Below are 21,365 nucleotides of genomic sequence, written 5' to 3'. Positions count from 1 at the left end.
TATTTTTCACCTTTTAAATATAAATCAAACTTGAGTCTTATATTCCTCCTGGAGATTTTAAAGCTTTATTATCTGATGTTTTTTTTTTATGATTCTTGTCACTGTTTTCATTAATTTCCTTTATTGTGTAGTTGTGTTGTTTCTGTCTGCTGATTGTGTTCTTGTCTTATGAACGTTTTTGTTCTCCGGTCTCTCTTGGAAAAGATCTTAATCTCAATGAGGCTGCCTGACTAAAAGATTAAAAAATAATAATAATAATAATAATAATAATAATAAATATTTATAATCCACTGCACTGAACTGTATAGTTTCTCCCACGCAACAACGCACACACAATCATTTATTATCATTTACTTACCTAGCGTGTGTCTCAATATTAGATGGTTCAACTCCAAGACAGGCTACATCAAACAACAAACTAAATATTATTAATGTGCAGTTTTGTGTGTAATGTCCATCCATCTGTGTTTCATATACATATCATATACATTTCAATATACACATATACAATACAGATAACTTTGTACTTGGCTTTAGCAAAGGAATACTTAGTAAAAACCAAACAGTGCAAAAGGACCATTCAAAATTCTGCTCGGTCTGGCGTGACGGAGGAGTCGCTGTTCCTGATCCTTCTCCCGGTAATCCTGAAATTGGCACCATCCACACTCCATAGCAGCCCGCATTCACACTTCACACTCACTCACAGTCTGCTAACAATGTCATCATAAAAGATGGACCACGCATCGCGCTGAACCAGATTTTCTGCTCATCTACGCAGTGATAAACAGAGGATCCGCCTGGACGCTGAGGAGCTCACAATGATGTCCTCTTACTACCACCCTGCCAAGGAAGCAGACATGGCGGCCATGACAGAGCCGCTCTGCCTAGAAAGAGGTAACGCACTAACAATAATAATAATAACAATCATTACAACAAAAATCTAGCTACTGAATGATAATATAGACGTACTGACAGTAAAGCCGTGTGTATTAAAGGATGACACTTATGCAGAGTCAGATATTCGTCTTAAATTACTCAAAGGTGGCAAAAATAATAGTGGTTTGTTGTATGTCGAATTTGAATAATGAATGAACAAGTGTAAAGGCCTGTTAATGATTGTGCGCCATCAAATGTCGGAACCCAGCATGTTTCTCTCTCGTAGTGACGTCATTATGTGTAGAATCCATTCAGATTGCCAGTTAGGCCTAATTAATTGTTGGCATCCTTACTGGCAATATGTGCTTCTGCTTATTAGCTGTATGTAGAATTATGGACGAAGTACTAGCACGTCATCATTGAAGTATTTTGATGGTTTTAAGTTTTGAATTTTACGGAAGCATCAGGTAAATAAAGGCAGTCAAGCTTGGTGTGAAAAACCTCAATCCACGTTCATTTTGAATGAGGGTCACTGTATTCACTCTCTGCTGTGGGTTGCTATCATAGACTGTATATATAGTTACATATACAGTCTATGACTGTATGTTATATATATACAGTCTATGTTTATATAAATATAATGACCATGCGTTTATTTAAGAGCTGAACTTGAGGCTTTGATATTTGACCACAGGGGAAGGTAAGATGGGGGGAGAAGCCCCCCAGGACAAGAAGCCCACTCACATCAGCCTGCGCTCAACACATGCCAATAAAATGAATGTCTTGAATGAAATGAATGTAGTAAAAGTTTTTTTTTTTATATCCATCTTGCTTTCTTCTGTTTCGTAATTTTGAGGTAACGTCACATTTTTCCTGGTTGGTTTTTAAGGTTCTGTGTGTTTTAATGAAGCCAAACACAGAAAGCATTTTGGTAGATTCATGTAAGGAACCATTGATTCATCAGTTTGGAGCAAAATTTAAAATTGATTTTATGATAATTATACAAATGTAAAAACAACAACAACAAAAACACACTTCTTGGGCAAGATGCCCCCTGGTGGTTTGGGGCAAGATGCCAAAGGGACATCTACCCCCACCCCCAGAGTTTTCTGTGCAGTCTGATTTTTGTTGATGATTTTGATGAAATTAATAAACAATAACCAAGATCTAAGTAAATCTAACTAAGACATGACATCATGTTTCATTGAGAGAACTCTGATAACGCTACTAGCTTATTTCCAGTAAATACATAACGTTTTTAAGGGGGGGCTACCAGTTTGGCCAGCTATCAAAATGGACTGACTTTTGCAAGTGTTAGCAGGGCCAGTTCTTATGGAGAAAAATGAGTGTTACATGATCTACAAATAAAAACAAGATTTACAAATGTGTAGTTAATTTATGGTGTTGACAAAAGCATTATCAAACCCACAAACACATGCCAAATCATTTGAATAACTTTAAAACAATTGCACAGATAGATACATTTACATACTATGTATTTTATTCAGTTTCCTTTTGAAAAGCTTCCTGTGTATATAAATATCTACATGTATTAACAGATTGTAGGTCACTAGCCCACGTTATACACATCACTGCCTCAACCTGACTCCATCACCTTATGAAACAGAAAAAAAACTGCTATTATTAAAGGCTTTACCAGCAGTTTTACATGCAAAAGTCAAAAGTTTAAATTAATAAAGCATAATCTTAATGCCAAAATGTTATCAATGTCATTTTGTTGCCTATCTGTCTGCACTGCATTACACTGTATATCACCTTGTTTAAATAAAATAGCAAACGTGTTTACACAAACAAGATTATTAGATACATCTAACAGTTGAACTAAACAACTACCACAAGAAAGTAAAAGAAACTGCTCTTGAATCAGCTCTTATCACACACAGCCACAGAAACAACAGAAGCGCACTGGTTCAGCTATCAGCTAAATGTGAGAAAATATATTTTTGTCACGCCCGCTTTGTTTTATGTACAAAAATACAAAGTATACATTTGTGGATCCGAGAGCTGAAAAGAGTCTCAAAACTCTGTGATCTGTGCACACGCACGTAACTGAACTTCATAAATATTTGTATTCATAGGAAGCTTTTCAAAAGCAAATATTATCAGAACTACTGTACAGTATGAACTTGAAATGTATTGTGTTTATGTAAAACACTGATATTAACTCAAGTTGCAATGTATTTGTTTGTTTGATGTTTTTTTGTATACAACATCATTAATGCATTCACAATCTGGCATTTCTCTTCACCTTACTAAACACAGGGCTGGAGTATGATTCAATACAAAACAATCTGTTAAACATTCAAACAGATACATGACTGATCAACCAAACAGAACATTGTAAGAGTGAAAAGTCCATATTGAAACTTGCATCAGTTCTTTCTTTGTCCCAGGCCTGAAGGGTGGAGTTATATCACTTTATTGGGAGCATCTAGTCAGGACTGGTAGTCTATGCAGTGAGGCAGGTGGGGTAGAGACTTGTTATTTATCGGTATTTATTTGTAAAATTGTTTTAAATTTGTTCAGATTGTTTGGTATTTGTGAACACCATAAATTACCCACAAACATCATACACATGTGTAAATCTTGTTTTTATTTGTAGACTAATTTCTCTCCATAGTTTCTGGACATATTGGTGTCCTAGTTGAGACGTCTAGACTAGATCTTGACATAGGGACCCATGACAAGAGAGGGCCTCCTGGTTAGGTAGGAGCCACATTAAGGCCCTTTACATGGTAGTTGTTATTACTGGATCTTATCGCAAACTGATTTCTACACAGTGAAGCTGGGGCCTTTGGAGCCCTCTGAGACAGCTACCTTCTTTACTCTGTTGGTAATCCAGCTTTGTGTGTGTCAGATGTGTGCAGGGTGATCGAGCTGCTGGACCGGCTGCAGCGTAGCGGTGAGCTGCCTCCTCCCAAACTGCAGGCCCTGCAGAGAGTCCTACAGAGCAAATTCTGTGCTGCCATCAGAGAGGTAACTCTTTAACTGTGAACCTTGAAGCACTGCTAGCCCCATGTTTGTTTTGAAAACTCTCACATGAAATACAAATCATAAGACCTCCCATCATCTCAGATTTGTTTCAATCATAATTTAATTACTTTAGTTCAACTTTGCTAACCCACTTTCTTGGGTGTTTGTTATGTTGTATATCACATGTGTATATATATACATATCACATGTGTGCATCTGACTCATGTGTGGTCTGCCCTGTTATCCCTCAGGTATATGAACAGCTGTATGACACTCTGGACATTGTTGGAGGACCTGAGGTGCGAGCACAGGCAACAGCAAAGGTATTACATGCAAACTAATAACAAGAGTACCTCAGCATTGCATAAGAGGAATTATTTAGAGACAATGGACCTCATGCAAGAACATTTTCGTATTTTTATCCTAAAACTCTGTTCCAAGTTGGATTCAACAAACTGTTCTGCTCTGTTTGTGGACAAGTTTGATTCACAAAAATGCTGAAGAGTAAAAACAAGAATTTCACATCACAGAGCTTCAATTACTGCTGTCAGAAATATCATCAGACAAAAACATAAACAATTAAGCAGTGTCAGTAGTAGAGGACCCGAAACAATTAGAAAATATGAATCCCAGCCACCAATGACATGTCATCAGAGCTGTGTGAGGGAAATAAAGAGGGAATGCTTTGACATAAAGTAAGATGCTAAAAAAAATGTCTTTCTAAAGCAAAGCACTGGTGGGAGACTGTCAAGAGATGAGATAGAGATATCAGAGGAGAGGATATTATAGCCTAAAGTAAGGACTTAAGAAATAGTAGTTACCTGGATGTAACTCCCGTTCTATGTGTACTTCATAGCCCTCTAACAGGCTTCGCTATTGTGGTTTACCCCATTGAGGCTCTGCCTTGGCACCCTGAGACAGATCTTTGCACTCACCAACCAATCAGATGGTGGCAACCACACACTATAAACCACCAGTACACGTGTTGTTTGTCTCCCTTTTGAGCTCAGCAGCAGGAATAAAACAGGGGACAGCTGGGCCTTTGTATGTACTTCTAGAACTGGAATTACATCCAGGCAACTACCTGTTCCACTCATATGTGCAACAGGCTTCGCTGTTGGTAACTACCGGAGGCAAAGGCCGTTAGAGATGTGTACTCTCAACTGGGCCCGAATTTGTGCACACAGCAACGAAATAGAACAAATCTGTTTGTACAAGTTGTTCTTGCATGAGGTCAATTGGGCTCTATTTTTAATCATGCAAGTGCAAAGTGGTAGGTCTTGGGTGCATGGACTGTGCAGGCATCTCGAAGCACACCTACTGTTTTAGTTCATGCTTGTGCAGCAGCACAAAGTGCAAAGGGGCTGAGTGAAGGTGAATATAGATGGGAGGAGGGTGTGGTGATCAATAAATACTTTGTCATTTTATATTTTGATGCTGATTCAAACACATCTATGAAACAACTCTGAACACAGTAACGTGGACTCAAAAGCAAGACTCCAGAATAGAGCAGTTAATAGCAAAAGTTCTTTTCTTAGTTGAGAAGCAGCGTTGGGCAACAGGTCATTAGTCAGCGAGGGCAAACAAAGCAGACAGTAAGCCAGCTGGCAAAAACATGACTTTACTGTCATTATACAGAACAGTATTGCACAATGAAATGCAGTGCTTTCCCCCTCTATGCTACATACACAGACAACATATTAACAAAAATGAGATTGTTTAAATGGGGTCAAAAACAGGACAGAATGCTGAACGCTAAGACTAAGTAGTACATTAGATGATCTGGCAAACTGGGGAAAGAGGGCCAGTGTAGATACAGGGGAGATAATGAGGGAACAGGGAACAGGTGCAGTGGTGAGTGGGTAAGTCAGATGATGGCAGGAATGGAGGGAAAACAGGGGTAACTGCAGGGCAGGTAGAAGTGGCAGGATGTGGAATGACAGGTAGAAAGGCATGGCAATAAAAATGAACGAGGTGACTGTGGTGACAATGTACGGGATTGAGAGTGTTTAATTAAAATAAATGATGTCGATTTTAAGTGTTATTTCATTATTGTTGTGCATTTAATGCAAGTGCTTACTTTGCTCTTTGTGCTCCATTATGTCCAAACCTTTTAACAGTCCACAGCCCAGCTGACAGCTTTCTGTGATCAATTCAGGGATTTAACTGGAAATTAAAGGCACCATTTTTTAAAATGTAGAATAGAATTTTTTTGCTGATGTTATGTTTCCTTTCTGACCAGGCCACAGTGGCAGCCTTTGCAGCCAGCGAGGGCCACGCCCACCCACGGGTGGTGGAGTTGCCCAAGACAGAAGAGGGTTTAGGCTTCAACATCATGGGAGGCAAAGAGCAGAACTCCCCCATCTACATCTCCAGAGTGATTCCTGGAGGGGTGGCCGACCGCCAGGGAGGGCTGAAGAGAGGAGACCAGCTGTTGTCTGTTAATGGAGTGGTATGAAGCTCAGCTGCAGTCAGAGCAGTTTACTGAAACACCAGTTTTAAAACACATTTAGACAATGAGCTGACATATTCTGATACAGATGAGTATCCACACCAAATACTTCCAAGTTCTACATGATGATCATTGAAGAATACATGTTGGGCTGCATGTGGATAGTCCATGCAGGCCCTCATGGAGAATAGTTCATTCTATATCATGCAGAGTCTTGTGAAAGTGAAAACTATAAAATAAACTTTACTCTTTAAATACAGGCACTGGTAATTCTGTGTTGTCAGCAACTGAACATGGAACAGCTGACAATTAACAAGCAATTCAGTAATTATAAGAAGTTGTATGTGACAGAAATAAGCAAAAAGAATTTCCGTCTTGCAGTTCATTTTTATCCAAACAGGTCAACAGAGGTTACAAAAAGCCCTCCTCTGATTTACCTCTGCACTTCAGTACTTATAGGCAGACTTATTATTACACAAAGAACAAATAATACCACTGAATAATGATGCAATCTACTTATCTAGTATTCAAGTAGTAGTAGTGGTTCGTAAATGTGATAAAACTGTTCATGTTGTAATCATGACTGTACATGTTCTTCCTCTACTGGTGTTTTTGGCAGTAACCACAGAGTTTAATGTGGATTACTGGATTACTCTAGCCCAGGAAAACCAAGACGGATGCAATCAGATTCGAAAAACATCTGGATTTAATCTGGAGACAAGATTCTTGAAATGACAAGTGTAAATAGCCTAAATCATAAGAACATCTAATAGAGTTAATACAAAAAATATACTAGGTTAGATTTATTGAATTATGGAAAACAAAATCAAAGCAATCACCAGTTTGGAGAAGGAGCTACATTTAATATAATTGTAAATATGGAAGGATAAGAGCAGAAATACATGGAAAACTCTTGGAACATTCATGTTCAACAGCTATTATCCAAGCAAAGCAGCTAACCACACATATATTCTTCTCCTGTCTGGTTTTGCAGCAGTCCTGGACTGAAACAAGTTCAGCTATGGACACGTTTCAGTGCACAATTATTGCTCAGAAGAACAGCACAGTTGCTCTCCCAACAAATTGACAGGAAACTCATTGGAGTTTTGAGAGTAGCAGCACCACTGCTAAGCAACTGGAAGCACCATTAACAAAATCTATACAATGGAGATGATCAAATTGTAGGATCATGAACTTAGCTAATTTGATCTGTGTGAGATAGAAAATGATACAAAAAACAAATATCATACAATAAAATTGTATACTTCAAGATATTCCCTAAGACAAATCTGCTTTTTCTTTATTTATTTGAACAAACCAGCATATTATTATAACTGTTGCAGTTGACTAATAGTTGATTACTTATATATTGTATTTTTTTAACTTTTGGTTGTAGGAATTGGAGGGGTGGATATAGTTATTGTAAATTAGTTTGATTTCTTGAGGAGTAATTATTGTGAGGGATTAAAATGATCATATAAATAATATTTTAAAAAAGACAAGTCTTGCCCACTTGTCCCGCCAAAGCAAAGGTCTGTGGTTGATCATGTGGAGTGTCAATCAAAAGATGTTTTCCCATCAAAAATGCAGTCCAGACTTGAAGTTAAAAAGCTTTGATGTAAATTTGTAGAGTTGTGTTGTCCAGAGTCTGCTGCAGCTGAGTTCACTGATTCATGTCTCCTCTAATGTTGTAGGTGTTCATCAGTGAAATAGGTCACTGTTGTGACCGGTTGGAATGGTACCCTGCAGACTGTTGTTCTGACTGTGTGTTGGTGTCCATGCAGAGTGTTGAGGGGGAGCACCATGAGAAGGCTGTGGAGCTGTTGAAGGCCGCGCAGGGTTCAGTCAAGCTGGTGGTCCGCTACACCCCGAAGGTCCTCGAGGAAATGGAGGCTCGCTTTGAGAAGATGAGGAGTGCCCGGAGACGACAGCAGCACACCAGCTACTCGTTAGTCTGCACCCAAACATGATTAATATATGTGCACACTGATCCCAAATCCATGCTGCATGCTGATTCTATACAGTATGTACTACATACTCAGCGTTACAGTATCCTGTTGTAGCAGTCAGTATATAGAAAATCATTAGACTTTTCCATTTTATACTAACAGGAAATGATACAATGTTGAGTCTCAAACAGTCCCTTTGGAAAGTCACTACAAACTTAATGAGACAGCAAAAGATTTTTCCAAAATTTGATACTGTGCATTTCAAAGTGGGAGAATAGTGTCTATCAACAGTACAGTCTGATTTGATTGTTACTTTTCCAGTGTGAACACACTGCATATTCTAAACCTGCTCCTGTTTAGTGTGTCATGTGGGTTTAGGGTGAGGGTGATAGAGCCTGGGGTTATGTAGTGTGCATGGATTTTTCAAGTTTTTCAAGTCTGTCTTAAAACAACAGTCAGGAGCCCAAATGAACATTGATAAACATGTTTGTCTTGCTGTAATCATTCCTCCTGTTCATACTGACTATTAGAAGATCCCTTCATAATGCACTTACAATGGAAGTGATGGAGGACAAAATCCACAGTCCTCCTTCTGTGCAAAAATGTATTTAAAAGTTTATCTGAAGCTAATATGAAGCTTCAGCATCCAAATGAGTCAAATCAAGTAGATATCTTTCTTTTTTGTTACTATACTTCCACCACAGCTCAACAGGGAAACACTGTCTGAGGAAACACAAAGAGGGAATTTGCTGCTAAAAAGACTGTAAATGTGGCAGATATCCACTTGATATGACTAACTCAGACTGATGAAGCCTCATATAAGCTTCACATCAACTTTTAAATGCATTTTTGCACAAAATGACTGTGTGGACACACTGTGGATTTTGGCCTCCATCACTGACAATGAAGCACATTTGAAGGGGATCTTTTAATAGCCAGTATGAACAGGAGGAATGATTACAGTGAGGAAAACCTCTTTCACTGTTCATATGGACACCTGACTGTTGTTTTAAGACACACTTGAAAAATTGTGAACATGTCCTTTTAAGCTTGTGTTCAGTGAGTGAACAAGGGTCACCAAGAGACAAGTTTAAAAACAGGCAATACGTCCAACATGAAATGTTTCCTAATCTGACACAAATATAACTAATATTAAGGTCAGTATTATGAAAAATGGATACTGTTGTCGCCGTATGTCTTGGCAGTTTTTGTATTTAGTTTACCAGCATGCAACATAATTCTCATAATTCTTCCTGCAGATCTCTGGAGTCCAGGGGCTAGCCAATCCAATGCCTCCATCCACCTCATTGTCCAACCCTCCTGACTTTTCTGTTCCAGTGGGAGGCATGACCGTAGACGAGAAGCAAAAAACCAAAGTAGCCTACCAACACCTGTTACCTGAACTTCTTACTGAAGTCAAACGCTGCAGTTTAGGATTTTCTTCCCTCCCTCTCTCCGTTTCTTAGATAAAATCAGAATAAGCTTGTTGTCAGACCATGCCTGTAATTTCACCTTCCCTGTGTGAAATCATCCTCAGCATCCTATCGAATAAGAGCAACAGATTCTCTTTAGTCTGTGGCTCAACTGGAACCTAGTGTTTATATTCTCAAGTTGTTTTACTTTAACATTCTCATGTGGTGCACTGCATTCCTCAGCAGTGTCCACTGTCTGCAGTCAGACCTGAGTAGCAGAGGAAACTTGTGGAAACTGAAACCTACAGCCTTCACATCCATTTCTCCATCAGACGTCCCATCTAGGGGGCTAACCATTAGCATTATGAAGAAGTACACTGAAATCAGTGGCTGGCAAGTGTTACATTAGTCCGAGTTTTGAGACTTTTTAAAATTAATCAATTTGTTTATTCATTGACTTGTATAAGTTATTCATTAAATAAAGTCTGTGTAAGTTGAATGTCGTCTTCTTTTCTACTGCATCTAGGTAACATTCTATAATCCTCCTCCAGTACACACAGCTGAAGTAGGCTTTCTCAAATAAAAGGGGAATGTGGGAATGTCTGGGAAATATCTTGTCTGATTCTCTGTTAACATTTTCAATCTCACGTAGTAGACATGAGGTTAAGAACTGGATTACTTTTTGAAAACATGTTTCAGATTTGTGAAACTTATCTCTATATCTGGAAACAAACATCTGGAGCTTCTTGTATTTTATTGTGTAGCAGAATAGCTGGGCAGGGCCAAATGAACCCACTTTGGGGCCTCTATTGACCCCCTGTGTCTCCAGCTCCTTGTGTATAGTGTGTATTACATTAATTAGTGTTTGGTCATTTGATTAATCACAAATTTATTTAGGAATATACATCATATAACCACAATATCAACTAAAATAATAGTCTCATAACTCAAATTTAGATACAAGACATGGCTTCAGGATTTGGTAATAATGCAAGTGTCACATTGTGATATCCTGATGCATACAGTGTTACCAAAAAGATTTGCAGTTGATCACAGAAGCACAAACATATTTCCACCCAGTGAACTTGGGCTAACTACCTCTCCCTTTGTTGGGGAGAGTTCTAACTTGTTAGTTACTGCAAAAAAATTGAGGTTTTTATATTAAGTGATACAAAATGACAGTGGATGAAAGCAATAAAATCAAATGCACTGCATTGCTCTTAAAGTTACTTTTAACTCTGTGAAGTGATGAAGATGATGACAGGTTAGCATGAAGCACAGGTGAAACTCCTACATGACATCACTCCAGGGATGTGGGGAATCTTATTCATATAGTTGAAGGCAAAAGTGAAAACTAACGTTATGTGATATGCAGGGAGATGAAGATATTAGCAGGTATCATGACCTAAATCATACATTAGATTTGATGATATGATATTTTCAATAGAACCAGTTGTAACATTACTTATTCAAACAAACAAATCTGAATACAAACATAGCAAATAAATTGGACAAATGAATGTATCCAGTGATCCATCAAGAATGTATTTTGTTGTGATTCCAGCAGCAGATCTGCTCTCACATCCTGGAGGTGAACTCCACTCTCCTGACCAGGGACCTGTTCACCTCCGATATAGAACAACAGCCTAGATACACACACACACGCACACACACACACACACATACGCACAATTGTGTTTCCATCATTTCAGAGGATATTACATTGATTACATTCATTTCCTGGAGATTTAACCTAACCCTAACCTCGCTTTCACCTTAAACCAAGTCTTCACTCTTACATTATTGGGACTTTTTGTCCTGACATTAACTGTGTAAACAGATGTAAGTCTCCACAACATGGGGAATACTTGGCATGTTAGCTATTTCCATAATGTAGATTCTGTGTGTGTGTTTGTGTGTGTGTATGCTTACCTGCCAGGGCCATAGCCAGTCGCAGCTCCTCTTTCAGAAGTTCCAGAAGCTCAGTAACTCCTTGTTCCCCCTGGACACACACACACATAGGTTTGTTTAATTGTGTAACCATTTTTCTTTTTCAACCCTCTTTTTAAAATGTTTTGTCACATGCTAATGATTTTGGTGATCAAAATTTGAAGTAAAAAAATCAAGATTGCTGTCATAAAACAATTCTGTTTAAAATCTACAGGGGAAAAAAGCAAATCGAATTTTTTAAAAATCGGAAGCATTCAGTTTCACTCATGTAAACACAAATACAAGACACACAATTCAAATAGTTTTGGCTAGTGGTAGTCGAGAAATGGAGTGATCGGGGTTAGGATGATGAAGGCTAATGAGATGTCCTTCACCTGACAGGCGAGGCCCCACAGCACTGGTCGGCCGACGAAGACAGCCTTTGCTCCCAGAGCTAATGCCTTCAGGACGTCTGTCCCTCGCCTCACCCCTCCATCCATGTAGACATCACAGCGACCCTGCACCGCCCCCACCACCTCCTCCAACACATCCAGCTACACACACACATATATACACACACTTGCTTTACAGGCATCTTCACAATATATAACCATATAAAGTGCATTTAAAATATGTCTTTTGATACTTTACATTTTTTAAATTGTCAACAATGCCCATGAAAAAACCTAAACAACAACGAAGTGTTGTGTGTATATCTTATGTCTCTGTGCCATAGAGCTCCATTGTTGTCCAAAAACTATTAAAAATGCTGAAAATAGTCCCCAACAAAAAATGAAACTATATACTGTAGCTGTACTGAAGCCAGAGGTATTTAGAGACAGACCAACACATTGTTGGTTTTGCTCTTTTCATGGGATTTTTTGACAATAAGAAAAATTAAAAAATAATGCAATGAATTTCCTTTAAAGGGAGAGACCAGGGTGCAGCTATGAAAAAGATATGAGGCCTAGTTCAAATACTGTATTCAAGTCTACTGTAAGTCTAGAAAATGGCATCATTGTAGTGTAAACATTTCCAGAAGAGATGATTTCACCGTTGCAGAGTTATTAGAAGATCATGTTGGAGTGTTTTGGGAAAAAAATGCTACAATATCAGAGGTGGATGACACTGTTTGATACATACACACACACAACAACACACAAGTTTGCACAGCTATCCTTGTTACAAACATGCACGCACACACACACACACACACACACACACACACACACACACACACACACACACACACTTACATTAATTTCCTGGAGACTTACCTTAACCCTAATCATAACCACTACTTGCCTAAACCTAAGCCTTACCCTGACCTTAACCACTGACCCAAAAATCAACATTTTACCAATTGGAGACATGACTGTTATCCCCAATTGGACAAGCCATCCCTAATTAACTGGTTTGAAGTTAGAAATTTGTCTGTAAAAGTAGCCTATGACAGGCCCACACACACACACACACACACACACACACACACACACACACACACACACACACACACACACAGACCGTGGCAGGAACCCCATCTAGCTGTCGAGCTCCATGATTGGATACCAAGATGCCATCAACACCATAGTTCACAGCCTGGACGGCATCCTCACCTGAATACACAAACACACACACATACACACACACACACACAGTCAGGCATATGCTATCAGAGAATGTAACTTAGATTCTAATAACATTTTCCAAAAAGTGTGTGTTAATAATTGGTGTAATAATAAAAGGTGTATGTACTGTATTTTTGTGTGTGTGTGTGTGTGTGTTTATACCACTTAGTATTCCTTTCACAATCACAGGTAGGTGTGTGTGTTTCTTCAGCCAGGTGATGTCATCCCAGCTGAGGGTGGGGTCTATTGCTTTTGCAACATAAACAGCCAAACCGCTGTCATTACCATAGTTTCCCTCAGAGAAAGCCAAAGAGGCTGTTGAGAAGTTAGACATGCTGGACACACACACACATACAAACACACACACACACACACACACACACACACACACACACACACACACACACACACACACACACACACACACACACACACACAGGCGATTGTTAGAGTGGGATGCCTCCATACACTCTGTGGTCTAAGTGGTGGTTATGAATGGTTCCTACCTCAGGTGTGGGGGCAGTTTAAAGCGGTTGCGCATGTCATCCCATCTCCTACCCAAGTATGGCGTGTCCACGGTAACAAAGATAGCCTTATAACCTGCCTCCTCTGCTCGGCGGACCAATGACAGTGTGAGCTCTCGGTCTTTATAGATGTAGAGCTGCAGCCACAGAACACCCCCACTGCCCAGTGAGGCTGTCATCGCTGACATCACTTCCTCTATAGTGGAGGTAGCCCAGGAGCTCAGCATCATCCCTGTCCCCATTGCTTGGCATGCTGGGTAGAAACATAATTTTACTGGTGTTCTGAAATATTGACTCCTCTAGTGAGATAACTCTTCTTGTTGGAATGGGCCTCAGACCGATAAACTCAATTCTTATCAGTTAACATACAACAAAAAAATGTTTTTTTTCATCATTATCCCAAACAATTGCAGACTGGCCTTTAAAAAGACTGACCAATAAATGTGAAGGTATAGGTTAGTAACTGTGTTGTGTGTGTATCATGTCAATATACCATGATGACATGGATAACTATGGATTGCAGGACGTTACACTTCAGAATGCTCTAAGCAACCAAACTAGGAGTAAAAAGGTTTTTCTCTGAGTGTGAGTAATATGACACTAAGTATCATGTGACTTACTCCTACTTACAGTAAAGTGTAAAAGTGTAACTAAGTGATCACCTGATTGATCACATCTATGCTCAGAGAAGGAATAGCCAGTCAAAGATATAAATTGACCCTACATCTGCAATATTGTGCATTTTTTATGACAACAATCTGAATTCAGTTCAATGAAGTGGTAAGATATTCTGCAATGACATATACAGACATGGTAAATATTGGTACCTTTTCATGTTTTTAAAAAAAAAACTAACTCTTTATTAAGTTGATACTGACAGAAGTATATGGTATCCATCATTCTTTATCTCACACTGAATATAACGGAAACTTTGCTTTTGATTTACAACTTAACGTATTATTACATAATACAATAAAACAAATGAAAATGGCCAAAAATATTGGCAGTCAAGCTCTTTCTATAACTTTAAATAAGGTTTCTACACTTCTCCACTTGTAGTTCGGCCAACTCTTCTTGAGCAAACTGCTATGGCTCTCTCAGGTTTGATGGCTGCCGTCTCCCAACTGTAAGTTTCAGCTCTTTCCACAGATGGTCAATGGGATTCAGATCAGGACTCATAGCAGGACACTTCAGAATGGTCCAGCGTTTTCTTCTCATCCACTCTTGGGTGCTTTTTGATGTATGTTTGGGGTCATTATCCTGCTGGAAGACCCATGACCTGCGACTAAGACATAGCTTTCTGACACTGGGCTGTATGTTCTACTCCAAATTGCCTTGATAGTCTTCTGATTTCATTGTGCTCTGCACAGATTTAAGCCTCCCAGTGCCTGAGGCAGCAAAGCAACCCCAAAACATCACTGAGCCTCCTCCATGTTTCACAGTGTTTCTGTAAACATAAGGTTGGTGTGATTTACCAAAAGGCTCTAATTTTGTTTCATCTGTCCAAAGCACATTCTCCCAGAAGGACTGTGGCTTGTCAACATGCATTTTGGAAAAGTCCAGTCTGGCTACAGTTCCATGTGCTTTTAAACTTCTTAATAATATTGGCCACAGTGGTCACAGGAACATCAAGCTCGTTGAAGATGGTCTTGTAACCTTAACGTTGACCATGTTTGGCCATTACCTTTTTTCTGATGTCTTCAGACCACTCTCTAGTTTTCTGTCTGTTTTCCATGTTGTGAGTAGTGTAGTGAGTAATTTTCTCCTTTTAAACTGGCTGCATGAGTGATTATAAGATTGAAAACAGCTGTGATACTAATTAAAACACAATAGTCTGCTTAAAGTATCACTACAAATCCATTATTTCTTTCAACTTCTAAAGGGTACCAATAATTTTGTCCAGGCTATTTTAGAATGTCTTTGTAGAATAAGCATGAATTCAGTTATTTTCACAACTTTCTTGTTTTATTCCACTGCAAACCAAACATAGACATGCATTTATAATAAAATATCTGTTAATTTCAACACTGTTCAGGGTGAACGGTGTATTATTTATAGAGGGTATATATTTAAGTTCATTTTATTTATGTGTGTGTGTGTGTGTGTAGGCTACCTCTTGCTGTAGCTGTCTCTCCATCAGGGTGAGCCATTCTCTGCATTGCTGTGGCTGCAACACAGAGCGGCATGCTGAGCTTCTGACCCATCACAGAGACACTCAGATCTACTGTGGACACATTCCTCAGTACCCGAGGAACAAGACACCACCTGTAGTGATGAGAAACGAAGAGCAATATGAAGAAACTGTGTTCAAAATCAATCACTGTTACAAAGTATTTAACACAGTCAAAATGGCGACATCTGTTGGACAACTCTTGTTGTTACATTTGTATAGATGAGATTGGACAGTTGGTCCCGCTGCATTCTAAATCTTTAATCTTGTTTTTAAATACTGTAGCAGATGGAGAGAAAAAATGAAATAAAAAGAATGACATCAAAAAGACGATGACAGTGAAAAGATAACACCACAAGAACCATTAAATATATGTAAAGGCTTTCTTATAAAAGAATGTTTTAAGAGGGGATTTGAAAGACAATCCAGTGTGCCATTAAAAAGGCCAAAGAGAATGACTTCTGATGTATTATTATTATATTTTAGGGAAGTTTCGGGACATTGAGCATTCAATATCAGTGAGGCAGGCAAGTAAATTGGTTAGGCTGTTAGTGTTACTAGATTTAAGTGACATAAAACACCAAGAATTTGATGGTTCTGTACAGACTCTGAACCAGATATTGTAAATTTCTCACAGAACTTCAGTATAAAGTCAAGAGGTTGTGTTATGTAGCACAAAAAGCTAGCAAAGCTGTAAATAGAACAGTGTTACCGCACATGCTCAGTGGCGTTTGGCTTACACAGAACTACTCTCTGGAGACTGAAAACGTGATGCTGTTATTAGTCCTTGGAGACGTTTCTAAACAAACTAACGTGACCAAACTCTTCATGATGAAGGAACATGTCACCCAGTGCAGCGGTGTGACTCACTGACGTGTTCTTAATAGTGTTTGGACAACAGCAGAAGTCTACGGCAGAGGAATAAGATATATCAGGCTTTGGATACACACACACAATACGTCTAACTAGGATGGTTCATTGTTGGTTTGTCTCTGCACATGACATTTGTTGACAATGAGAAAAACATAGAAATGATCATGAGATATTATCACTTAGATCAGTGCGCACACAAACAATATGTTGAGCCAGCAGAAAAATAATGATTAAACAGTTAGAGCTCATTACACACACACACACACACACACACACACACACACACACACACACACACACTAAACTCCTGCCACAGTGCCAAAGTAGGCCCTCTTTCAATATGATACGTCTTGGGAGAGGATACACACTAAAATTGTTTTTATAAAACACATTTCCCCAGAAAAACTTTCTTAAATAAGAATACATATCAATGTAGGTAAGCACATAAAGTTTCACACTCTCAATGTATATGTGTGTGTGTGTGTATTTGTTGTACCTGTTGAAGGCAGCAACATTATCAGCCAGTGTGTTTTGCTCATCGGCTCCTGAGCGGTAATAGTCATACACAGCTTTGGGAAGAACTTTCCTTGCTTCCTCCTCAAAGTCTGACACACACACACGCTGCCCCGACATTGCTGTCCACCCAAACACAAGAACACTGAGTGAACTGGATTCAGTCTGTAACCTGAAAGAGGGCGAACTGTGACCAGCAGAGCTGCTGTAATCATTAACCTGCAGGAGGCTTCATCAGGCCGAGGCCTCTTCTTAATCCTGACTTCTGAGAGCTTTCTGCTCCACTCTGCTCAGTTTACACAAGATAAACACATGTGACATGGAAAGGCAAGAACAAACCCAGATAGTTGTGAGCATTGTGGTTACAAAACTGAACCTGAATATCCTGAGTGTGTTCAGACTGATACATTATGAGTGCTGGCTGCAAGTGAACTTTGAATCCTCATGTTGAAATGCATTACTGATGTATTTATTTAAGACAACAGACAACTTGTAAGTGCATTATGAAGAGATCTTCTAATGGTCAGTATGAACAGGAGGAATGATTACAGCATGAAAAACATGTTTCAATGTTCATTTGTGCTCCTGACTGTTGTTTTAAGACAGACTTGAAAAATTGTGAACCATTCTTTAACATCAGAAAATGCTCCAGTGTGTATTTGTAGGTCTACATGTTGCAGGTACCATTATTTTATACTTTATTTCATGGAGTCATATCATATTGTGCCACTGAACTACACTAACTGTGCATGCATATATCAGATTCTATTTTGTACACCTGAATTGGCAGTTTGTTAGTCTTTTAGTCTAAAGTGACAATTTCCAACCGAGAGGTTGGGTCCAAGGGGACCCAAGCTTTTTGGCATGTGACCATATAATATGAGGGGACACAAGATGATTAAAGGTACAATAGAAGAAAGGCAAAAACATAGATTACACTAGATGGCTAGTCTGGTAACATACTGGACACTTTCAATTCTTTGGGACCTCTAAAGATCTGAGAAGGAAACTATTTGTTTTAACTCGTCAACAGTCAGCAGTCACAAGATAATGTTGCTTCATTGATATGGTCACATGCCCGACAGCTCGGGATACACACTTTATCTTTAAGGTCTCCTTTGAAAGTTGAAGGTTTTAAATCTGCTCCCTCCTCAACACTTCAACTCTGAGTTTGGTAATAATACTGGCAAACTGGTAACAAAACGAGTACTTGTTGAACTTTATTGAAATAATATTATCAAGAAACTCGTACATGCCATTACTGCAGATTTATTCCTGTATATGGTTTTTCTGCTGTCCATGCAGTTTTGTCATCGTCAAATAAAACGCAACACTTCCCAGTTCTATATTTATTTGGCATCCAAAGAAATCCAATAAAAGCTTTAAGAAAACATTTTTCACCATCACCAAAAAACACATCTCCCACTAAAAATGTAAAACTAGGTCAAGATTAATAAAATGCAAGCATTAGGGCTGGGGAGTGAATACATATGAGGGAAGCAACAGCTTCTAACAGGAAAGTCAAAAAAGGCAGAAATCTACTTCTACAGTTCTATCTAAAGAAAGACTAAAGATAGTTACAAAGCACAACACAGACTAAAGATGCACACCGAAGAAAAAGGATGAGACGGAGGTTCTCCCTCGTCTAAATGACTTCACCTTTATGCGTCCGTTCATAGCTAATAAATGTACCATCCAACACAATGTCTCATGACAGGACGTTTCAGCTTGATCCACAAAAGCACTATGAACCTTCCTGAGAAAACAACTCCACTTAATCTTTTATTCTGTGAAATCTGACAACACTTCAGAGACGTGTCAAAGTCTTAACTGTTTTGTCAAAGTACAGTTTTGATTTTTGTTTTCCCTTTAAATTTCTTTTCATTTCAGGGTTCAGGTTAGAATCCTGTTGAACCTTCGCTCTCATCATTCGTGCCCAACTGTGTCACCCACTGGCCAATCAATATCACAACGCCATTGAGGAAAAGATTAGAGAAAACAAATGTGGGCCCCATCCATCTGAGCCTTCAGCCCTTGTGAAGTCCTGCCACAGTGCATCAGCTGTGTGCTTCAGAGGGAAACGGCTCACTGCCTGCTTCATCCTGCCTTCAGGTGGAGTTTGATTGGCTCAACAGGACGCAGTGATGTTTATGGGTACAACTTGATAGTGGGCTGTGCAGGTGAGGGGGGAAGGTATCTCCAAGTTGAGGGTGAGCAGGCGTTTGCCCTCCTTCCCCCCTCCCCCATCCGGCGCAGCTTTGCCCGGTCAAACACCAGAAAGGAAGGTGGGGTTCGCAGGCCCACTAAGCGTTGTTAGCCCGATCGCCGATGGTTGGGGGAGTGTGGTTGCAGCGGTGCTACGAGGTCGCTGCCTCAGTTTGGGTGCCCAGGAGTTTGGGAGGGCGGGCTAAGCATCCGCTTCCCATTTCCTCCCCCCAGTGTGGCCCGCTGCTGCTGTTCCGACACCCCAGACCCGCTGGACTCTGGTGGATCTCCAAGCCTTCACTGGACCAAAGACATGAAGCGGTGTAGCGTTCACACCCAGGCAGTCCAGCCCTCATACAGCTGGGCCAGGTTGTCCATGTTGGTGGCCTCCTTGATGACAAAGTCCACCTGCAATGACAACACAGGACACCAGCTCAGGACAACCTCAATCTCATTTCCTGCTCACTACATTGCAAACAAACCTGTTTTTCCCAGATGTTAAGTTTCAGACAGTTTCCTGCTGCAGTGGTTCGTCTGCAGTGACAGAAGTGGCTGTTTGTATGTATTATCATGACCTCCTCCATATTCTGTGCCTTGAAACAGGAATGCCTTAATATTTCTGTGCAAAACCTTGGTGTGACCTTTTAGTAAATAAAGAGAAAAGCTATTTTGCTGTTCAGCGTTTAAAAAAGGACCGCAAATCCTTAGTGACTATCCCCCTTAGCCTGCTACGCTTTGCTTCACTGGCTTCCTCAAATGAGGCACCAGAGTGAAAAATTCAAATATTACACTAAGTTAGACTGTTTACTGTGAACACTTGTGCTGAAATGTTGATCTTCTCAATTAACCTGAAGCCTACACTTCATTTAAATAAAAGCATTTTTTAAACAGTCCATCAAACATGTAGGAAATACCTGCTGAGTGGTCTTCAATTTAAAAAGTCACTCCTCTATCAGTTGATATGCGTTACGTACTGTATTGGCTATTGCAGCTCTATCTGCCATCCAGATTAACACAAATATTTACAGTGTATAGAGAAGTGTGTCATCCCTGAAAACCTGGCTAACTTCACTTTAGCGTCATTGCTATGGTTTGGATTGCTGAATCATGTTACCTTCAGGCAAAGTCCAGATGCAGATCAAAAATGCAATAAAATGGAGAAAATAAAGGAGTCGGTCGAGACCAAAGACAAATTTTAGATTTAAATAAGTAAATCCAATAGGTTGCTATGATTTCTTATACATATGGCATTATCTCAAAGTTTAATGCCTATCATAAAATAAGACAAAGACTTTTTGTGACCTCACAGTGTTCTTACATATAATGTAAAAATACTGACACCGAGTCATAATCCCACTTACAGACTATAACTGTGAGGATATTTACCCATTTAATGCAGATTTTATTTTCAAAAGTATAAACAATAAACACAACATTAAGTAACAACGTCACAGTTCAACATCTCAACAACATTGCTGATTGTGTGCGTGTTATGTAAGGCACTCTTTGCTTTAGAATAACATGCTATATGACAGCTCTGGCAGCTTTTTTCTCAGCCACTGTCCACATTTCTAACCTACTTTCATTTCCAACTGATTGTGACTCAGCTGGAAGTGTGACAGGTTTGGATTCAAAAACGCTCCATGTTGGTGACGTTACCATTAGTAGTGAAGGAAGAGGGTGCAGGGGTTGTGCAGGTATGGAAGTCGAGCTGTCCCAGAGTTGCACTTTGAATACAGAGCAAAACCCGGACATGCTTTGCAAAACACATCAAGTCTTTAACTGTTTATTTTACATCCCAATATCAAGGGCAGTTTTACAGTTTTTCGGGGCATTTTGC

At 39.5% G+C, this 21,365-nt stretch overlaps 3 protein-coding genes across 3 annotated transcripts in view; 1 reads left to right on the top strand and 2 right to left on the bottom strand.

Annotated features, from left to right (window-relative positions):
- Positions 1-616: 616 nt before the first annotated feature.
- On the top strand, positions 617-10,182 carry lin7b (lin-7 homolog B (C. elegans)). Its single transcript, XM_042391588.1, has 6 exons — positions 617-894; positions 3,755-3,873; positions 4,122-4,193; positions 6,113-6,322; positions 8,107-8,270; positions 9,531-10,182. The coding sequence occupies exons 1-6, from the start codon at positions 819-821 to the stop codon at positions 9,550-9,552; spliced, it is 663 nt and encodes a 220-aa protein (XP_042247522.1). The 5' UTR covers positions 617-818; the 3' UTR covers positions 9,553-10,182.
- Positions 10,183-10,603: 421 nt separating this feature from the next.
- hao1 (hydroxyacid oxidase (glycolate oxidase) 1) lies at positions 10,604-17,798 on the bottom strand. The gene is made up of 8 exons (XM_042391736.1): positions 17,304-17,798; positions 15,878-16,029; positions 13,747-14,017; positions 13,403-13,575; positions 13,137-13,228; positions 12,008-12,166; positions 11,616-11,685; positions 10,604-11,329 (listed from the first exon to the last, which is right to left on the bottom strand). Exons 1-8 carry the CDS (start codon positions 17,438-17,440, stop codon positions 11,262-11,264), a joined length of 1,122 nt encoding a protein of 373 aa, XP_042247670.1. The 5' UTR covers positions 17,441-17,798; the 3' UTR covers positions 10,604-11,261.
- An 856-nt stretch (positions 17,799-18,654) lies between these two features.
- Positions 18,655-21,365, bottom strand: part of smg1 (SMG1 nonsense mediated mRNA decay associated PI3K related kinase) — a 57,205-nt gene continuing 54,494 nt past the window's right edge. Inside the window, exon 64 of the mRNA XM_042391735.1 lies at positions 18,655-19,933. Within this exon, the coding sequence (XP_042247669.1) occupies positions 19,856-19,933 (78 nt within the window). The 3' untranslated portion in view covers positions 18,655-19,855. The remainder of the gene's footprint in view (positions 19,934-21,365) is intronic.

The sequence above is a fragment of the Thunnus maccoyii genome, chromosome 18 (assembly GCF_910596095.1).
Source record: "Thunnus maccoyii chromosome 18, fThuMac1.1, whole genome shotgun sequence".
Classification (NCBI taxonomy): Eukaryota; Metazoa; Chordata; class Actinopteri; order Scombriformes; family Scombridae; genus Thunnus; species Thunnus maccoyii.
This window is presented reverse-complemented; position numbering and strand designations above follow the sequence as displayed.